This window comes from Protopterus annectens, chromosome 1.part2 (assembly GCF_019279795.1).
Source record: "Protopterus annectens isolate FY-2018-M chromosome 1.part2, PAN1.0, whole genome shotgun sequence".
Lineage (NCBI taxonomy): Eukaryota > Metazoa > Chordata > Ceratodontiformes > Protopteridae > Protopterus > Protopterus annectens.
This window is the reverse complement of record NC_056727.1, coordinates 716,362,837-716,385,834: the sequence shown is the minus strand read 5'-3', so window position 1 is coordinate 716,385,834 and position 22,998 is coordinate 716,362,837. Positions and strand designations below refer to the sequence as shown.

The 22,998-nt window shown below is 37.7% G+C and overlaps 1 protein-coding gene across 2 annotated transcripts in view; it reads right to left on the bottom strand.

Moving 5' to 3' along the window:
• Window positions 1–22,998, bottom strand: part of SRD5A2 (steroid 5 alpha-reductase 2) — a 1,391,828-nt gene that overhangs the window by 955,354 nt on the left and 413,476 nt on the right. Inside the window, exon 1 of one of the 2 annotated variants that reach the window (XM_044058673.1) lies at window positions 5,023–5,658. The exons of the other annotated variant lie outside the window; for it this stretch is intronic. Within the exon in view, the coding sequence (XP_043914608.1) occupies window positions 5,023–5,306 (284 nt within the window). The 5' untranslated portion in view covers window positions 5,307–5,658. Of the gene's footprint in view, window positions 1–5,022; window positions 5,659–22,998 lie in introns of those variants that run through there. 2 annotated transcript variants of the gene reach the window in all.

Genomic DNA, 22,998 nt, shown 5'->3' with positions numbered 1-22,998 from the left:
GTTACATTTTTATTATTTAATTCATTTGTCGACTAGATAAGCATACCGGACATGAGAAGCCCTTTTCAGGGGTGATCCTGGTGCACCATCTCATTAAGTGACTTGCTCAGACTCACTAACTAGGCAAATGAAGGCAGAAAGAATCAAGTCCTGTACCCGGGACTACAAGAAGTAGGTCATTTACAGTTCACAGCTTTAATCCTCTGGGCTAACTGCTGGCCTGTTAAAGAAGTAGCCATGCCAAAACTGCTAGATCCACATGCAAACACAATGGAAGGCTTGCTTTCACAACCTAATCAAACAGGCATACCAGATCAGTCACGGTCAAAATAAAACTCAACTGGAACAGCTTGTACACTTAAACCTACACTACAAACCTGTACCTACTAGAGAAAAAAAAAAACAGATTCCAACAGCTGGCACTCAACTCATGTTTTAGCAAAGCCTTAGACCATACAGCGTAAAGAATCAGAGAAAAGTCAGACCAGTGGTTCTACCATTACATACACCGTATGTACATAAACATGCACACCATAATGTTTATGCTGCTAACAAAATGACCACAAATGTCACTATATAATTATTCAGTTCAGATGTTTCTAAGAAAGATAAAGCACAGATAATAAACCATACAGATCCTAATTCTGAACCAGAATCATCCGGTGAGATAAAATGCTCACACACATGCATGATAATACATATCCTTTACTGTTTTTGCACCAAGGATGCTTTGACAGAATTCAGGTATACTGTATAAATCTTTGATATCCATCTTGCCTGTATGCCAGATTTGCATCTTACATTAGCAACAAATTCAAATGTGTTCTGTTCTCATTTAAGTTATCAGCTGCTGACCCAGATCACATATACTACACTGTCTTGAAATTAATATTAAATTTGTTCAAATATGGCACGCTATGCACATAACTAAGAACTGAAACTTCAAAACAAATATTCACATGGCTCTCAGCCTCTTTACCTCAAGAAACAGAGATAAATTCCTAAATGCAGAAAAGTTGTTAAAAGATCAAAATTATACAGATAGAAATTTAACTGAATAGTTTAACTTGCATTTTCTGAGCAGTCAGATCTCTCACTGCAAAATCAGGTGTAAAAAAAACAGCAACTGAGACACTTACTGTGCCGATCAGAAACTGCAACTCTCAAAACAGTGATAGTGAAAAGTGAAGTATGGGTGGAGGTCCCCTACCAGAAGTTCAAGATTCCACACTGCAAGTCCTAAGAAAACACGCATTTAGGACTAAAGAATTTATCTAGGAAAAACTGTTACAGTTAGGTGTTAGAAGTGTTTCTGAAAGGGAGTAGTGCATCCCCTCATTATGAAAGTTTTCACCATCATACCCCCACTATTTACAAACACTGAATGATAGTTTCCATTTTTTTATGTGTAGTTATTGGAGTTAGCACAATTTCAAGTTCTCTCCCTATTCATACTTTTTACTGTTCTAAGGTGTGCATCTACCATCCTTAAACTTTCCGCAGAGATCCAAGGAAGTTGAAGTAATGCATGATCACCAAAGGGTAAAAATTTTAACACCCACATTTCCAGAAGATGTCATGACACCCTGAGAGGCACTCATGAAGTTTAAATTACACAAGGAATATAGGACTTCAAGCAATCTGACTGTCTAATCAACAACAGTAGCAGTGATAACATTTAGCAACCTCACTATTTTAAAACCAGCCAAGGTATGATCTTATTAAAAAAGCTTAAAACAATGTGTTTGTCCTCACCCCATTCACCCGGCTACAAATGATGAGCACATATATCCAGTTATTTCATTAAAAACAAAACTCTGTCAGCAACCCAATGAAATATGTCGTGCCATCACAAAAAAAAATCACTAGCTACATTTATGTTTAAAAAGAAAGAAAATTATATCAGTTCATATACCTACATAATCCTGCATCTCATGGAAAACTCCAAGAAACACTATAAAAAATGTGGCTAACTGACAAATTGGTAAAATGATACCCACTTTCCAGAAGCTGTCAACCACAAATAAAGCAAATATTTAAAAAAGCATCAGGAAGTATTAAAACAGAAAGTAACACAATAATTAAAAAAATAACTGAAACATTGTGAGGCCTTGCAAGCAGATACATGCATAGATGTCAGCCGTATGACTATATGTACAGCAAATTTCATGATCTCCATGGAAATGAGGTATGCAAATAATGTGCTTAGTTCTCAGGGCATGCTGTCCTACTGGCACACTACAAACAAGAAAAAATACAAGACTACTAAAAGGCAATACTGAAACTTTCAATAAATACTAATAATTCATTTTAAAAACAGTGACAATTAACTTAGCATGTTCCTCTACATATCAACAACTTATCATAAAATATTTTCTGCCTATAATATTGATCAATTTACGTATTTAATTGTTAAAAACAATGCACAGAACTACAAATGTTAAGGACACAAAGAAAAAAATGCACTTGTACAGTATTACATTGTGCAAAAAAGGCTGGGTTACTGTGTAATGATGCCATGTCTAATGTAGCAGAAGCACCTTGCTTCACCTCATGTTTCAAACCATGCAAATTCCAACATAGTCTCACACACACACACACACACACACACACACACACACACACACACACACACACACACACACACTAATATGCTTCACCAATACCGAGAATTATGCAGTCCAGTTAAGCAAATCAATAACAACACTGAAATTGCAAGTGACTCAAGAGATTAATACTACATAACTCCCATGTCAGTCACATGGTCAGATTATACAATTCCCACTGACTTACTCTTAAAAAAAGAGCATCGCCTCAAACAAAAAAAAAAACTACCTCTCCTACAGCACTTAATAAAGAGATGAGTAATCTCTATATCTTGTCTGAATAAAGACATTTCCAAGTCTGCATACATTTTCAAGGACATTCAAGTACTTTGACATTGTTCAACGGTATCTACCGGGGTGGTAGTTATGCAGGACTGTATAACAGAAAACCGCAGAACTGTCCATATCTGCTAATCATAATCATGCATTACAACTTCCAACAGGGAGTGATTTTCTTATAACGTTCCTCCTGAAAGGTGCTAGGTGTGTGTAAGTGTGAAACAAACATTACACACAAACAAATTCAGAGAAAATATAATCTCCACTTTAAAAACAGAAATACAAGACAATACAATATGAAATTCAAAACGTACTCTAAAGTATCTGTACACACCTTCAAAAGCTGAAAAAATTTCCTGAGAGAAACAAACAGTTATCTGTGGAGAACAAGGATTCTAATCCAGAGGCATGTGGCTGACATAATACACTCCGACTACTGGGCCAGACGGTGAGTAGGCATAACTAAAAGCACTCCATAGTTGTCGGGATGACACTGTACTGGACATCCTGTTCATCTTTCCACCTGAAGTAGTGAGTTCCTGGAAATGTTAGAGTGGAAGACTGAACAGGAGCTCTGAAACACTGATAACAGCTAATGGGAGACAACTAAAGTGAGACATACCTCTCAACTTTTTAGCAAAAGAAATCTGGACAAAGCCAAAATTAATGGGTGGACAAAGTTCCAAATAGAGGGACAAATTTTGAATACTGGTCTTATAAGCTTAAAAACTTGCTAACCTGAGTAGCAGGTTTTATATTAATATGTATCTACTGAAGGATATGAAATTTAAATCTGAAATGGCTGTCATTATTTAGTAACTTAGTTCTCTGAGAATTTCCAGAAAAACACAAATTTTATAAGGCCAGACCAAAATTTTGAGACATAAATCTGCACATTCTGCGAAAATCTGGACAGTTAAGAGTTATGCAGGGAGAACAACACATACCTCTTTCTTTAGGCCATTTTTCCTATGTTTATTTCCTCTTGTTCCATAACGGCTGATGTCTTGGTCTTCATCCTTGGAATCATACCCATCCAGTCACACCAAATCCCTGCATATCTCCTATGTTTGCCAAATTGCCAGGCATTATAAGTAAAAAAAAAAGACACTGCAACATTTGAATAGGAAAATCATAGTCCTCAAACAGGACACAGTCGCTGCATGTGTGGGACAGCAGACACACGGACTTGCTAGATGTCTGCTTAAACAGGAAACTGCTACTATAGAGTTGTCTACAATCTTACAGTGTGTGTGACAGACTGGTGTCCTCTTTAGGATTTGTTTATCTGCCTTGCACCAACTAGCTAGTGATGGGATATGCTTCACCCCTACCATGAAGTACATTAGACAGGTAACTGGAGAATGAAAGAATAAACATACATGTCTGGAGAGTGCTACATTTGCTGGTTCACTGAAACAAAAACACATACACATGTGACAGGTACCACTATGTCCCTGAACATTGGTAAAGCTGTATGATGTTCCCCAAGTTATTGCTGGCTGTAAAAAAAAACAACCCTGAAGTGCAAGACCACATCATCACATTTTCTAGTCTGTTTTCTGAATTATTATGAACTATTGTTCTGATTATCATTTTTCCACTTTTACCGTAAAACATTATTTACAGATTCTTGTCAACCTGGAGGACATCTGCCTTTCCTTATATTACCAGTGTATCCATAGGAAGGAACCCATAGAATTGGGCAGTACGTAGTACCTACTATAATCATTCATATTACTCGCACATTTCCGATTTTACTTCCCAAAACTGTTATTTGACGCAAAAGAAGGAACACGACAGGCAATAATAGGTGAGGTACATGTTATTTACTAAACTAATGCCCATGATCTTCGTGGCATGAAGGCAGCCTATTCTGATAACTGAGTAAGGAACAAATGCACTAAATGCAATCTTAGGTATTGACTATTACTTCTTCGGTATTACATTGGGTTGAAACGGCTACGCTTAAAATGACCTCCGGGTCGATAGCCTAGTAATCTCCTATGACCCTATGATACAACAATTTAGTTATTTGATCTCCCCAAAACTAAAAAAACCATAATACTGACAGGTGCAACATATCATTTAAGCAAGACTCAATACTAAGAAGAATGATGACACCACCTACTGGTACCTTTGAAAATAGTGTCCGCAGAAAAGCAGTAATGGTAGCTTGGAATTTAACGTGACAATTCCTCCAGATGCCCCAACCATTAGGGCAGGGACAAGAAACGCTGGCAACTCCTGAAGGAACCAGCCTAGCTTTGCTGGCAACATAATATATCCAGTGCCGGGCAGACTACTGACATAACGACCATAGGGGGTCAACGTGGTGGTCTGCTTTAGAAGGTACAGTACGCCTCCTACCCCCAGGAAAGTGTAAAGATAAAACACCAAGCTCTCGTTACACTCCTCCATACTTCCACCGGCGACCTGTCTATTACTCTGCTGCTCTCTGCGCGAGCTGTTTACAAACTCCCTGTGTGTCAGGGAGGTCGTCACGTGGCGCCGTGGTTAACGAAAAGTCAGCAGTGGTAATCCGTTTAAAGGAGGTTCTTGTCGTTTAGAGGAAATACCCCCGACACACACAGGGTCGCGGGAAATTGTTATTTTGCTCTGCATGTATTGGAATCCTGTGTATTTTTAACAGGTAATAATAACCATATCTTTCCAGTGTACCTCATTACGAGGAACCTACCTCATTTGGAGGTCTTAAAAATGAATGTTCCTGGAAGTTCCACATTGAAAGGCTCTGTTACAAATTCAGTGTTAGGATTTTTTTTAACTGATAACCATTACAAATAGAAAATAGTCATATTAATGCATTAACAGATCTTTCTGTAAGTAAAACCAGCATATTTAACCATCCTATGACCATACTAGCAGGAATTGTTAGTAAGCTGTTAGTATGCGTTCCACATTTTGCCCAATTGTTCCTCATTTTGAGGGCTAGTGTTCCTCATTTCGGAGATGGGTTGAGAGCTGTGGCAGCGGGCCGTGAAGAACGATTGTAGCACCAAGTACACCTTTCACTAGTATCTTGTCCTGTTTATAACTTTAAAGCATTTAGGTCGACCAAAGCGATTTTAATGGGCTGACTGAACTTATTTATTAATTCATAACACATTTGAGAAGACTCAAATGCATTTAATTTGTGGCAACCACAAAAGTATGAATATTTAATTGTAAATCTGTGGTACTAAGGATCCTTCAAGCTCTTCCTGCCATTTGTACGTATCCAGGTCTCGCCATAATAGTCATGTTGCACTGGTGTCGAAGTTCTAAGTAAGCAAAATAACCGATTACAATATGTAATGAAAAGTCCTCAGGAAGTGCTACACAATCTGCACGAACAACAGGGTAACAACTGCTATTAAGGGTTCCACATTAAGCGTATAAGAGGCAGTGTTCCACCACATTTTGGCGTGGCGAGAGCAAAGATGGGAGCGGGACTAATGGACAAGATCGGGGGCACAGTTTAAATACTGCTCTTAGGATTTTATAAACTTGTTAGAATGGCAGATTTGGAATTAGCATACATTTTCTGAAGGATGTCAAGTATGAAACTCAAATATCTGTCATTACTTAATGACTTAAATCTTCAATGATTTACCAGAAAACTACGAAGTTTAAGAGGTACGGCCCAAAAAAACACAAGGCAAAAATATGGCTATTCTGCGAAAATCTGAACATCGGAGAGGTAACCTCTCAACTGTACAGATTTCCGCAGAATATCCAGATTTCTACCTCATTTTTTGGTCTGTTCCACATAAAATCTGTGGTTTTCTGGCAAATCACTGACGATTGAAATAACCAATAACATTAATTTGAGTTTCAGACTTAATTTCCTTTGGAAGATGCATGCCAACACAACTTATGTTATTCTAGCAACTTTTTCAGTTTTTAAGAGTAATATTTGTATTCTGTCCCTATTTTGGACCTTTGTCTCCCCCACGCACAATTAGTGTGTGTTTTATCCAGATTTCTTGCGCTAAGAGGGCTTCGTTTCAGTACCTGCTTGTTCGGTACAGTTTTGATTTATACTTTCTCCGCTTCTCTTCGCGTTGCCGTAGAGATCAAGGATACTTAAAATGCATGGTTCTCGTACCTTTCAACTGTCTAGATTTTCGCAGAATGTCCAGATTTTTGTCTCACAATTTTGTTCTGTTCCCCATAAAATTTGTGGCTATCTGGCAAATCATTTGAATGATTTAAAGTTGCTAAACAATGAGGTGCATTTAAGTTTCATGCTTCACGTCCTTCAGAAAAAATGTATGCTAACACAAATCCTGTTTTCTAGCAACTTTATAAGTTTTTAAGAGCGATATTTAAAATGTGTCCCTATTTTGGTCCTTTGTCTCCCTTTTGCTAAGAGGTTAAGAGAGCGTTATGATGGCTTTACATATCATATTTGCTCGCGACAACCTAACGAAAATGCCCTAATAAAAATCTAGGAGTAAGACTTTATTCTAATGATGACCAAGTAATGTCCTTCATCAGGTAGGAGGCAGGCAATCAGTTATCGCCAGTGCTTCCCTACCTGTAATACTTGTTAAAAGTACTCTGGTGTTTGAACATCCGATAGGTAACAAACTGTTGAATTTAAAAGTTCAAACAGTGGCTGCTCAGCAGGTATGTATGTGTGTGTGCGTTGGAGTGAGTATGTTCTTTTTTCTGGGTAAAACTATACTTTAAATACAATGTTTATTTTAATGCCATTTCACTGTCTCTTGAGGAGTTCGGTGATTTTATACAAAATGCTTTATAGACGCATCTGTCTGTCGGCTTCTTGCTTTGAACAGTAGAACTTCACTTTTTTGCCTAAATAAAAGCTTATTCTTGAATAATTTCAGTAGCTTATTCTATTTATTGTAACATTTAGGTGATTCAGATACAAAATAACTGTTTTATGCAACTATTACATAAAATGTAGGAAATAATTTTGTCCTAAAATCTCAGGACATTTGCAATTTTTACATTTTTTTGCAGGACACAACTGCCCAAAGAGGGACTGTCCCTCGCAAAGTGGGACAGGTGGTAACCCTATTGCAAAAATACCTTGTTAAATTGTCGCCCCTGGTATTTTGAAAAGGTAGAGCACGCTCAGTGTTTTCTATGATTAGAAGCATATCTCTCAACTAATCGGATCAGTTTTAAAATATTAACACTATAACTTGAGGCATCGACATAATGAGAAAATGCATATTAATATACACTTTTCTGAGGTTAAAGACATCAACAACTCTGATTATTGTCATTATTGACCAAGTGTAATTCACCACCTTTTCTCCACAAGTTACCAGTTTTAGGAGAAATTAAGAGAGACAGAGCTAAAATTCGAGTGTCATTGAAAATCAGGGACAGTTGAGAGGGATGGTCAAAATAATTCCTGGAATGAGCTATTACATGGGAGTTCTTGTCCTCGAATTATCATAATTACTTTCAAGGATTACCACTGGAAAGGCCACAGAAGTACCTCACAAAGATGATTACTGGCCTCAAACAAATGCCCCACACTGACCGCCTCAAAAAACTCCAGCATTACTCCATAGCATATCGCCTACTCTGAGGTGATCTCTGCCTAACATATAAAGCTATGTCAAACCCAGAGCTGTTGGACATGCTACACCTAAAGAAATCTCAATCCCTCCGAGCTACAAGCTCTTGGCACCTAAACATTGTCACCACAATAAGGACATGCTGGAGAGATAGTTTCCTGTCCCAGAGACTTCCCATACTCTGGAACAGGCTACCCATCTATGTCAAGCAAAGTTCCTCATTAGCACTCTTCAAGAAAAATCTTGATGAGTGGATGGGAAATACAACCCCAGGGATCACTTCTGTGTCTCTGCTCGACAGTGGCACAGGAAAATAACTTTCTTGGGTGGTGCCAGGGAACCTTGTTGGCTAGGCTTATGTAGGCCCTTGGGCTGATAGCCTGGTACCTACCTACCTATGAACCACCTTTGGAAGAGGCAAAACCTGTCAAAATTCCCACCCATTTCAGGTGGTAGATGTGCATATTTATCCTCTTTTTAAAATTTAATAATGCTAAAACCAGTTATTAAGAAATGGCTAATAACATGATAAATGCAGTAGATAAATGTATAAACATGCTGCACGTTTTAAAGAATATCTGTAATATTGTTTTAACAACTGGTTTGTTTGCAGAAACTGTTCCACTAGATAAGTATGGGGGTCTAAAACTCATACTGAGGAAAGGGAAAATAAAATATTTGTACTGTTCATACAAGGTGTACTTTACAGTTTTTCTGAATTCAGGTTCTTATTCATATACATTATTTATGCTGAATATACAAAGCATAGTAGTTTTACTTCAGAAAACATAAAGCTTAACTGGAGGACAGATCCACTATTTCACTTTTATAAAAATAATGTTTAGACTTTTATGTACTTCTTCTAAGGTGCATTATGAAAATAATTTTTGATTGGTCTAACTGACTCCTGATGGTAACATTCACATTACCCAGGATGCCAGTTCAGAAAAAATAATTTGAGTGCAAATAGGAAATCTAAGTGAACCAGTAAGCATCTGGGGAAATGTGTTAGCACTGCAAATGACTGAAAATCCCTGACAAGTGCTCACCAAATTGAATTTCCTGACATTGACCTTGATTTTCAGATTTCCTGATAGAAACCCTGATGTCTTGATTGTCTAGAAAATTTCCTGACGTGTGGCAGCCCTATTGCTTTCAGTCTATATTCACTGTCTCCGTTACTCATTCTGAATCAATCTTTCTCTCTCTTAAGAAAAAAAAAGGAGGGGGGTGGACTTTCATGATTCCCCTGACTCCGTCACATCTTCTGATTAAACTTACATCTAATGCTTCGAGAAAAAAACAGACCTCACTGTAAGCAACAGCTATCAAAATATGGTTATCCAAGTCTGCTTGTAAATTGGGTGTTGTCATTCACTCTTCTACTAACTCACAATTGCTCCAACATGAGTTAGACCTTGTTAACAGTTGGTGAATGGGCAATGCTGCCCTGTTAACAGTTAGTGAATGGACAATGCTATCAAGTTAATGAGGAAGATGTTAATTTTGGTAAACAAAGCATTCCCCCTGTACCATGTAGGAGACACACCTCTCCAGTCAGACACTGTTGTGACAAATCTAGGCACTCTAATCCTTATCTTTTGGACATTGTGTCTTTGAAGTAGCTCAGAAAGCCTTCTGTCTGATGTACCTTCTTTTCAAAGGCATCTGTCTTCCCTAGATCCAGAAGTCTTAAATCATTTTTATTCATATTTCATCTGTCCCATTATTGAATATAATGCCTCTTTTGGCATGTTTTTGTCTAAGTATATCAATCAACTTGAGAGACATCAGAGGTTCTTAACTAAGCAGATCAGTGGCCTCAAAAATCTTAGTTATCAGAATAGACTAGCAGCGCTCTCTGTACTCTCTCTTGTAGAGTCTTTTCTGGGAATCTTTGTTTAGCTTTTCAAGACATCAGAGATCTAACCTTATTTGCTCTTCCATCCCTTCACAAATCAAGTGGTTCGTCAAATACCCTTTTTTTTGTTAATTGCCATGAGATATATGCTGGACAGTTTAATACTGAAGAAATCCATTCCATATGTCTTCTGCAAGAGATAAGCATTGAATGTATTCCATTTGCCATAGATAATGCTGAAGGAAAAGGAGAGATAGAGAACTTTCCACTTACATCTCATGTGTTTTAAATATTGAAACTCCAGACAAAAACAAACAAACAAACATACAAAAAAAAAAAAAAAAAACTTTTTAAAATTCCATTCCAATTTTGTGTGACAGCCAGAACTTTGACCTTCAGGCTGCCTGCTTCCAGCAAGGGAGAAGAAGAAAATAAGGTTTTCAAAAAAAAAAAAAAAAAAAAAAAAAAAGAGAGAGAGAGACAGTTTGATTGTAATAACATTTTCTTTCTTTTCACAGGTTCTATGTACAGTTACATTTTAAAATGGTATTTAAATAGTTTTAATTCTCCCATATATTGGAGAGAGGATTTAAGATTTTAGCAGGTATCTTTTGGGTTTTATCTTATATAGCACTTTTTAATGCTGAAGGCCTCATAAAGGGGACGTGAGTTGCTTCTACAAGTAAAAGTTTTTAATGAGATTTAAACCACGGAATTTAATTGCAGAAATGCATGCACACAAGACAGTTAAGTTATTGCTAACAGGAATTTAGGTATATATTTTTGCAATATGTAAATGCAGACTCTATGTATTGAACTGTAAATCAGAATGTTCTGTTTGTTATGGAAAATGCAATACAGAAAAAAGAGGTGTTGGTTTGTCTAAATAGGCCCTTAGGTATTGGAATAATTGAATTATTAGTGACATGGGAGAAAGGGTAGGTTAGTTGCAAAAGGTTAGGAAAATAATGGTAGTAGTCTCTCCTTTGATAGTCACATCGCCACAGTAGTCAGGAAGTCCTTCCACATGGCACACCTCATCATAAAAGGGTTCTCATCCAGGAAAAAAGAGGTCACTGTTCCCCTCTACTCATCACTCATTAGACCAGGGATGTCCAACCTTTTCACTTGCAGGGGCCGCATTGAGTCAACAGAAGTTGTCTGTGGGCCGCATGTAAAATATATCATAAAGTTAACTGTATCGCTGTCGCGGGTGACCAAAGTCGACCCCCTGGCTGTATTGTAGGTGAATTTGAACAATGAATAAATGTAATAAAATGCATAATATTTGTCCTAAAATTCAATCTCATTCAAATTCTTAAAAAACAGTGAAATCTAACATCTTAGTTTAACATCAAAGTTTATTTGTAAAACAAAAAAATTAACAGGTACGAACCCTTCAATTTGTATGAGATCATACCTGTGATTTTGCCAATTTCCTAAAGATGTCCATGTATTCCATCATGTCCTTAATGCCCATATGATATGTTGTCCAAAGCGCTCATGTATTCTTCTGTTTCTAGCTTTTGAATCTGTCCCTGAAATTATTCAAGACATGCTACAACTGGTCAGGCTGGTCTGAAGATGAAAGAAGGTTCATCAGTGGTATTCTCAAACTGAGCACTCCTTTGGAAAGGCACATTTTTAGCTTTGGAATCTGTCCCTGAAATATGGCACTGGCAATATTTCTTGCTTTTGCACTGCTGTCTGGTCTGAAGATAAAAGAAGGTTCATCAGTGGTATTCTCAAACTGAGCACCCCTTTGGAAAGGCGCATTTTTAGCTTTGGAATCTGTTCCTGAAATATGGCACTGGCAATATTTCTTGCTTTTGCACTGCTGTCTGGTCTGAAGATAAATGAAGATTCATCAGTGGTATTCTCAAACTGAGCACCCCTTTGTAAAGGCACATTTTTAGCTTTGGAATCTGTCCCTGAAATATGGCACTGACAATATTTCTTGCTTTTGCACAGCTGGCTGGTCTGAAGATAAAAGAAGGTTCATCAGTGGTATTCTAAAACTGAGCACCCCTTTGGAAAGGCACATTTCTAGCATTGGAATCTGTTCCTGAAATATGGCACTGACAATATTTCTTGCTTTTGCACTGCTGTCTGCTCTGGCTGGTCTGAAGATAAATGAAGATTCATCAGTGGTATTCTCAAACTGAGCACCCCTTTGGAAAGGCACATTTCTAGTTTTGGAATCTGTTCCTGAAATATGGCACTGGCAATATTTCTTGCTTTTGCACTGCTGTCTGGTCAGGCTGGTCTGAAGATAAATGAAGGTTCATCAGTGGTATTCTCAAACTGTGCACTCCTTTGGAAAGGCACATTTTTAGCTTTGGAATCTGTTCCTGAAATATGGCACTGGCAATATTTCTTGCTTTTTATTGCTTTTTTTTTTCATTTAGTTATTTGACACAGATTCTATCTTATCCATTTATATTCCTCATTTAATTCCTTAGCTGTTTATAATTTTATTTACTCTGCATACATCATCAGCTTAAGATATGGCATCCTATGTTTTTCACAAAAGCGTGCACCTTGGTTAGTAATTTTGTATACCACTAACTTTTGTCTCTTAAGTGAATTACACAACCAGATTCACATTCTTTGTTTTGATACTTTAGCCTCAGTAACAGAAGCGTATAATTTTCATTGAGCCCTGGTATCTTGCAAGGAGTAAATGACTAATAAATGATTTTTTTCTAGGTTAACAATTACTGAATTTCTATTTTGTGGTTGCTATTTTGAGTTTTTCCTCTGTTTGAAAGACAAAAACAATAACTAACTCCAAGACTTCCTCCTCTGCAGTATCTAGAAATGTGGCATACATACCTTTTTAGGCTTTTCATCAATTCTCTTCACAGTGATAAATAAATAAACTAATAAATAAATAAACTAAATTACTGATGAGGAATATCCCCTTTTCTGCCAACTTGCATTGCAGATGGACTTCCTGGTGGTTACTTTAGGTAACATCACCATTCCATGAAGTCAACAAGTTATGTGATGGAAAAACAAAATATTAACTTACTCCAAAAAAAAAAAAACATTCTGAACTAAAAATTATATTTCTGCACTTCAGGCTGTTCAATGACTTGAAAACAGTTATGCATTTAACATAGTGGAAGAATTCTTTGCTGCCATCAAAAACTAAATAAAATGCATGGCTTGGTTAGGATGTCAGCTAAACTAAAGTTTCACACTTGGGAGTCCTGTGATATGCACGGCCCATCTAACCAACAAATGCAGCTAAGCAAAACAGGGTGCAACTCTTAACTTTAAAGCAGGAAACCTCTGTCCCAGATAACACATTTGGAAAGAACACAACACTTCATGTGAGAATTACAAAACTGATTGGATTCAGATAGTGGGAAATCATGAAAAGGACAACATGGCTAAACCTTATCCACTGACAGCCAATGTCACCTGTGAGGCAGTGGTGACTTGCATTTCCATGTATGAGAAATATGTCACCACTATGCAGATCTCTGAGGCTTCACAGAAGAACACTACACCCAGTTATTAAACTGTAAGTTTAAACTAAGCCTCATTTATGCAGATACACGAAGTAGAGAAAAATTAAGTGTTGAAAACAACGATGGTGCTCTGCCTTCGTTCATATCACACAAGGCCCGCTAATGAAAAATAAGACACTGCATTGCCAAAGCCGTCCTGTGTACATGGAGGAGGAAGCAACTTAATTATATATAAAAGTTTCTGCATGAGACAAGATGTTATCCTGTAACACTCTAGCTGAGCTTATTGTGGTAGCATTAAGAAGTAACCGGCCTTTCTATGCACCTAAATCTGGGAAACAAGTAGGGATAAAGGACATTACAATCTCACTAAAAATCAAGAATTTTGTTTACAAGGATATGACAACAATGTGTTATCCCTTGGGAACTGCCTAAAATACTAACACATGTAATCTAATTTGATACTCATGCCAATATCACTGTAACTGCAAACAATAAGTAGTGACTTATACAATAAAAGTAAATGTAAAGACTTATTTTTTTCTCACAAAAAAAAAAAAGCACACAAAACATTCATACGTTCACAGTTAGAACAAACATATGAGTCTGACAATTTAAAATCCTAAACATGAATGTTGCAGAAGCACAGACTTTTCCCCAAACTTAATCTTCCCATCCTCATCAGAAACAGTTGGATTATAATTGAATAAATGTTTGGCACCAGTAGGATTAACTAAAGCTACAACTGATGGGTCAGATTTTGAGTATAAAAGAATTAACAGACTGATGGACTTTATACATCCCATCTGCATTTTTAGGGGCAGCTGGCTGGGTGCCAGGAAAATGTCAGGCAGTAACATATCCTCTAAAGCTGACAGAACTGGAGGAATGGGTGAAGGTTCTTGAAATTTCCTGTTAGCAGCTCATTGTATTTCTTGAGGGACTGGAGAAACCTCAGTGTTCTCTTGCGGAAAACAATGGCACATTCTGGAAATAGTGTGAGAAACAGAACCCCCCCCCCCCACACACACACACACAGGAGATTCAGAAACTGGGCTCCAAGTCTGAATCAGAAATCCGAAGAGAAAATCCATTGCCTGCCCCTTCTTCTTATCCATATATAGAATCCTGAATCTCTTCAGGAGAAGAGAGGCATCCCTCTTTCATTTACCAGAAACCATCATATAAGGAGGATCAGTAGCCTGAGTCAGATCCCAGTAAACTAATCCTACGGAAATTAGGAGGAGGAGTAGATACATGTTTAGTTTTCTGTTTCTTCTTGACAGGAACATTGATGCCAACAGTGTTATTTAATAGTAGCATCAATTTCCTCAGAGTTGGACACAACATTCTGGCAAAAAAGGGAAGCTATCCCTGTTCCCTCTCCCAGGACCAGGGACTCTCCCTTGCCCGCTGAGGAGACCTCAACAGCCACAGTGGACATGGCTGTAGGTGCTATACCAGAGGGACCTGGGGGTAAAAGAGGAGTTGTCTAAGGTACAACTAATGGCCACAGCAAAGTCACCCACCTGTGACTGATGTAAATTGCTAGAATGCTGTGGTGACAAAGCCGGCTTACTTAACCTTTTCTTTTTGTGGCTAGAAGTACCACCAGTTATGAGACCGACAGTTTACTCCACAGTCATGCAAAAACTGGTGCCTCTTTCCCAGGGAAAACAAGCAACAAGAGCCAGTAAAACTTGTCTTTAAAACTCACTTTTTTACACATAAAAGAGTAAAAAGCACTTTTAAAAAACCTGACAGCCCCAAAAAAGTAAAAAACACAGTTACTCCACAGAAAAAAAATGTAGAAGTTTTTTTAAATAACTGAAACTGACAGGAAGAACAGCGCTCTTGTTTAAAAGTATAGTATGGCCTTATGATAGTCCACTAAAACACAAACTCTTAGCTTTAAAATACATTTCCTGAACAGGAAAGGAGTTATAAAAAAGATTTCAGAAGCAAAAAAAATGACAGTGTTATATCATAGATAACATAGTAATTTATGACAGAAGAGAACTTGTAGACCAGATCTTCAGAGACCTGAATACACAATCAGTATGTAAGCAAATGTGGTTTATAAACAGCTGCCTGCTTCATAGGGGCTGTTCACTTCTTATGTTGCTTGAAAGGTACCAACTTATTTCTTTGTCAGATTTTTCTAGACATAAGAATGCATGCACAGTTGCCCAAGCTTTTCCTCTATGGTTAGAAATTTCTTTCTGAAAGAATCCTTCTCAGAGTATTACTACACAATCTCAGACCATGCTTCCAGTCTTTATCTGCAGTTCCTGAGCCCCAACATTATCAGCATTGACCCTGGCAGGTATGCATGTGTTGAGATCAGCTGCTTGTTCCCAAATGGTCTTTTACTGCAGTAATGTGAAATGTTTTCCAATACAAAACCACAATTTACAGTCCCCACAGTACCCACTGATCACTCTCTTAACTCTGCTGTACACTTCTTCACTGTCTTTTTGTTGAGAAGTCATCATTCATATTCAGAATCACACCTAATGTCACTGATATCACACTTTTACCCAGCTCATTCAATAACCATACCAAATTTCAATGATACACACATTTATCCGGCTGATTCAGTAATCTCACCAAATGTCACTGATATCACACTTTTACTGCACTTGTTTATTGATATTGTACATCCATTTACATAAGCTGATTTATACTCTACACAAATTATTTGATTCTTGCTTGCATTTGTCATGTGTTACAGTTACAGAACTGTCTCAAACAGCATCACTAACACTACAACAAAGCCAGGCTTGTCATGCAGTCCCATAGAACTCTGCGAGTATAACTTTTTGGTTTTCAACTCTTTAACCTTGTCTCTTTAAACTTTTTTTCCTTGTCCAAAACCCCTTCTTCCTGGGGCACTGCATATCACTCACTCTTAGAGAGCCACTTTGTGAGATCATGTGGTAACCTGCACCATCTTCTATTGGCAAAGCCAAAAACAATCCCTGCTATTACTTGGGTAGCCCAATGGCTTGAGTAATTGTCATCTGTTGAGTCAGCCTGTGCAATAACCACACTTTAGGATGGCTCGGTGTATGTCATCTACTGAGAGTAACACATTAATATTTTGTAACACCTGCTATTTGTATTCAGAGACAAACAATAATTAGTACCAAACATCTTTCATGTGTCATATATGTCTGTTGGAGCTTTTCTCCCCCAGGATTCCACTGCAAATGGGCTTTTGCTCAGTTGAACTTTCCAAGTAAACAAATGCAATACCAATAATAACCAATAAATAAATCATCCTTAAAATTAAATGTATTTATTTACTTCTGTTTATTTATTTGCCAGCCCAGTCTGAACATAGACCATCGTCATACTTATCAACTGTCCAGAGTTTCACAGAATGACCAAATTTTTGCCACATATTTCTTGTCTGTTACTCACAACATATTTGGAAGTCACTAAATAATGACAGACATTTGCGTTTCAGACTTCATATCCTTCAGAAAGTACATAATAGTTATTTATTTATGTAAACAAATGCTAAATAAATAAAAAATAAAAATACATAATAATGCAAAACCTGTTGTCCTAGCAACTTTCTAATTTTATAGGAGCGATATTTAAAATCTTTCCCTCTTTTGGGCCTTTTTACCACATTATTTGAAATAAATTTTAGGATAAGAGCAGATAAAATATTGTTTCCTATCTGTAGGCTGTCATTTTCACAAGTAGTTATGGCAGCAGAGGCAAGAATGTGTACTCAAAAGCATCAGTGCATTTAAGAAGATAATATATACTAGTTATTATAATTATTATTATTGAATTTTAGTTTATTTTAAACTGCTGCCTACAATTATCTAAACTTCCTCTTGCCCTTCATGGAAATAATAGGAATGCTTTCATATTTTGGGGCTCTGGAAAGCACATTTCAAACCAGTTTTGAATGTATTATCTTTTAAAATTTAATTTTAAATAATAATTTCAAATTAATATTTCCAGTAAAATCTTTCAGTTCAAAGTCTCTGCTAAATCACCATATGCAAAGAGAACAAATATTAAATCTCTGCCTAATAGTTTGATTTCAGTATCCGAGCACAACATTTTTTGTTGCTGGTAGAATGGTTCCTCATTTGGGGTCCATTGTAACTGCTTCAACCTCTTCCATTTTTTTCTTCCCTTTCTTTGTGACCAATCTCTCACTCAGACTACTATCCTCTCTGCTAGCGATATAGTTAGCTGAGTTTGTTGAGTATCACATTCAGTACTCAGTGCAGACACTACTCTAAATGCTGTCCCATGGTGGATTTGCAGACTACACCAGGAGAAGCCAAGAAAAAAGATGAACAGCCTAAGGAATTAGAAACTGCCACATCAGAGTCACCTATCTGAGGCTCAGGCAAATGTATATCTTGTTGAACAGGCAAATGCTGTTTGGAAATGTTTCTTCTTTTTGTGTATGGAAGAAGGAAGAATGATGAATTGGTATGTTGTACCATGCTGAAGCCAAAAATAATGACTGAAGCCTGGGTAAGACTGACAGCAGTGGTCTGTGAAAAAGCCCAGTTTTTTTTTAAACCAATAAAAGTAAAAAGCATTTATACATAATTGTGCTCACTATATACTTAGCTTACCTGGTGTAGTAGTCGGTGTGTAAAAATTACAAATCCCTCTCTCTCTCTCTCAACTTTTCTTTGGCGCGATGCTCTCGTATTCCCTCAGCTCTTCTTTGCCGCAAATGCAACTATCGACGCGAAAACTAACGGAAGGGTGCTTTTCATGCATGCGCAAAGGACGCAAGTCAGCTCTTCCATTCCCGCGAATGCATTTATCGGCGTGAAAACTAACGGGAGGGTGCTTTGGCGCATGCGCACACCAGCGAAAGGACGCAACTTTAAAAAAAGGGAAAAAAAGTAAAATTTTAATTTAAGGGTCGCGGGCCACATGGAAGAGGTCTGAGGGCCGCATGCAGCCCGCGGGTTGGACACTACTGCATTAGACCCATTATAGAGTACAACGCCCCTTTTGGAATGTACCTCACAAGACATCTGCAGCAGCAGGAAAGGCCACAGAAGTACCTCACAAAGAGGATTACTGGCCTCAAACAAATGCCCTACACTGACCGCCTCAAAAAACTTCATCTTTACTCCATAGCATATCGCCTACTCCGAGGTGATCTCTGCCTAACATATAAAGCTATGTCAAACCCAGAGCTGATGAACATGCTACACCTAAAGAAATCCCAATCTCTCCAAGCTACACGCTCTAGGGACCTAAACCTTGTCACCACAATAAACAGGACACGCTGGAGGGATAGATTCCTGTCCCAGAGACTTCCTATACTCTGGAACATGCTACCCATCTATGTCAAGCAAAGTTCTTCATTAGCACTCTTCAAGAAAAATCTTGATGAGTGGATGGGAAATAGGAAATACACCCCGGGGATCACTTCTCTGTCTCTGCTGGACAGTGGCACAGGAAAATAACTTTCTGGGTGGTGTAAGCTATGGTACCTTGCTGGCTAGGCTTACGTAGGCCCTTGGGCCGATAGCCTAGTACCTACCTATGAACCTATAAATGCATAGAAAATTATGAGACAAAAAGTAGCAGAACTACTTGCAGAGTTAGATGTGCTGTATCAGACAGCATAAATTACATTTCTATGTCTGTGCATCAAGGAGATATAATTACTTGGGAAGTGTGAGACTTTTAGCAGTTGTAATTTTATTTTTAAGTGACACTAATTGAATAACTAATTTGTTTATCAAAACCAGTTTAATTACTTTCTTGTCTTGAAGAAAATGGTATCAGCAATACATCTCGCAGTTGCCATAGATGGTTACGGCTGTGAACTGTTAGTTCCTCTAGTACTGGGTGTGATCGCCTAATTTCTCAAGATGTATTGTCTTGAGCAAGTCAGTGCTTGTCCAGTGAACCTACCTGGTCAGTGAATGAATGTTATCAGGGCACAAGATTTTGTTGGAATTCTACTAGTAGAAAATACAGTTATTTTATGTTTACATTCACCAGACAGTTTTCACAATATGTGCATATGATTTCTACGATATGCAGAGTATGTGTATATGGTTTTGTAGTCTGTCTCCTACAGGCTGTTGAGGGAAGATCAATGCCTGACATACAAGGCATTGTCAGACTCCACCCTGATGGGCCTCCTGTATATACGCAAACAAACAGCACTGGAATTGCCAGTTCTACAGACTTAAACCTTGCCTGTGATTCAAATAAGACCTGATGGAGAGATAAATGTAGATCTCACAGACTACTCCTTCTCTGAAACAGGCTCTCCATCCATGTAAGGAAGAGTTTCTCCCTAACCCAATTCAAGTATATCTTGGAGGAACAAGAAGTTCATCCTTGGTTTGGCATCTTTGTCTCTAATGGACAAAGGCAGCCTATAAATGGTTCATGTCCCAGGGCCTACTTGCAAATGTTTCCCAGGCCCCTACTTGCAAATGTTTAATCTCCCAAGCCTCTGCTTAGACTTATCAAGGGTACCACAACTTGTCAGAGATTTTTGGCGCATGGTGAGACTTAGAAAGGCCCCAGTGATTAGTCTAGTACACACACCTATGAATCTGTAAGGAGTATGTCTGTGCCTGTTCCTTCACCGAGATGATGACCATGGAGCAGCTTCTCCAGACTGATGCTGCTGCAGTTGAATTGCGGGGATGGCAGCAATTGCCAAGTCCATGGAGATGCCAAAGACAGTCACACTTATTAAGCAGGGTGAAACCCTTGAGGTGTATAAAGGATATGCTTGAAATGACTGACCTTGAATTCTCTCAATCAAGTTAATTGGTCAACCTTTGAGCCTTCATGGACATGGAAGGGAATGGATATCAGGATAATGCCACATGTGCAAAAATGGAAAAAAAGGTTGTGGATGGATGGCTGGATAGATGGATAAAGTTACAAATGTGTTGTTAGCTCAGGTTGGTGTTACTTCTGACACACAAGTTCAAAAGTTTAATAGCTGGATATCTCCTCCTGACAAAACAGTAAAATCTCAGTTCTGTGATTTAAAGCATATATTTGAAGTATGGTTAGAAACTAGAGGTCTGTATACTAAAAATGAAATCACAGAAATGTTAGTCATTGATGAATTTAAAGCGTTTTGTCACATTTTGAGTGTATCGCAGCATCTGGTAGGTATAGTGCTGTGATGCATCTTGCACTAGTCCATTCTAATTTATCTGAGCCTTTTTAATAAAATGCTTTGTAAACGTTTTATTAAAACTACAGCCCAAATAATTGTTTCCGTCAGTGACATCACCTTAAGGATCTTCCATAGGCTTTAATAGCCATGTATCTGTGCCTATATAACGTGTCCATTAAATGCTACAGACACATCTCACATTTTTCTTAAGTTGATGTTACTGCGGTTAAAGATCACTGTTAAGATTCAGTGACATCAACACAGGGGAAGTATATTTTACAGGGAATACCATTCTGATTAAGAGGAAGCTAAAAACATTTGCTGAATAAGTAAAAATGTAGATCAGTACTTTGTGTACTACATATGGTTTTGCAAAAGGTAAAACATTTAAAAAGGTGGTGGTGCTGCGGTAGCGTTGTCGCCTCACAGTAAGATGCTGTCCGGTTCAATTCTCAGCTAGAGCGTCTTCTGCGTGGAGACATGGGTGAATGGGCGTACCTTCGTTGAAGGTTGTGCGTCAGGGCTGGTAACTCGGCATGTAAAAATCAACTACCAATCATTAGCGGACCGGAGTTCCGCTATGGCGACCCCTAACCGGGAAAAGCCGAAAGAAAACTACTACTACTTTTAATAAATTCACAATATTTAAATAATGACATGGGCACACACAACTATAGAAAAGGAAAAAACGTTGTATACATTTCCTTTGTTTCATGCAATAAACATGCATGTTTTCTTTTTTAACAATTATCTTTCACTGCAACATTACATAAATTGCTCAAATCCTGCCTTTCTTTAAATTTCATTCCTCCTTCTGTTGAACATTTTTCTACATGTATTTTCCCACATTTATTTCCATGTAATTTTCTCCTTCCCTTTTCTTAAGATCCCACCTCCAGTTCTTTTAATTCCTTTACAACTTTCAGTACTTCAGTTATGGTCAGTTTAGATTTTTATTTTTATTTTGCTTTTTTGGCAGCCAATAGCCTTAAACTTACCAGGGATTATAATACCTAGACAATTCAGATCATATGCCCCAGCTGAAAAGAATAGTTTTCTTAGTTACAATCATTTGCTCTCATGAGATTTCCGACAAAGCATTCGGCAGGGAATTTTTAAAACCTGCCAATTTGTTACACTCCCAAAAAATGGCTCCCCTTCACTTATGTGTTTCCCATCGCACCTCCAGCAATTGCTATCTATCTTAAGAAAAATCTGTGAATTCTGCTTGGGGTATAAAAATACCTTTGTAAACACTTTCATGCATAAATCCTAAACCTTTTTGACTTTGTTGCATCCAGTACAGATGTGCTATTGCTGTTTCTTTGTATGTTGTTTTTCCATGTTCTTTTCTAGCTTCTTCTGATTGATTAGTTATCATGCTGCCTTTTATATGATTTTTTTATTTAATAGCGGTTTCTGTTCTAGACTTGGCTAAAAAGTTAGCCACAGCTGATCCTTCCTTTGAACTCCCCTCTCTTTTTTCCTTTGCTTATACTCTTATCAGTCTGTAGTACAGAAGGCAGTCTCAAACCTGCAGTCCAAATGTCTGCTTGGCCTCATCACATTATCTAACAACCTTTCCTTCTATAGTTATTTGCTCCTAGTAATCTTGGTTCTTGGTTCTTTTGCTAATTTTCTTCAATAAGTTCCAACCATCTCTTGCCTATTTTCTATGCTGCTGCTTGCAATCATCCTTTCTGGTAAAATCTCCTTTATCCATTTCTATGTTGGCTTAATGTGGTAGCTGTTATTATCCTTAAGGGATTATATCAAAATTCCTCCTCTGTCGTTGTTTCTTGAACCCCCATCCTTGTTTCATTAGCATGCCATTCCACTCTGAGTTATAACCTGCTGCTACCTACCAAATATATTCCTTCAACTTTTTATTATTTACAGTGCATAGCTTCTCTTCTGGTTGATTAAATATATACCTGACCTGTATATAAAACTAAAGGGACTAGAAACATTTTCATTGCTATATCTTACTATCTATAATCAAGAACTTCCAACTTGTCAGTTTTTGTCTTACTTTTTGTTTAGTCTTATCCCA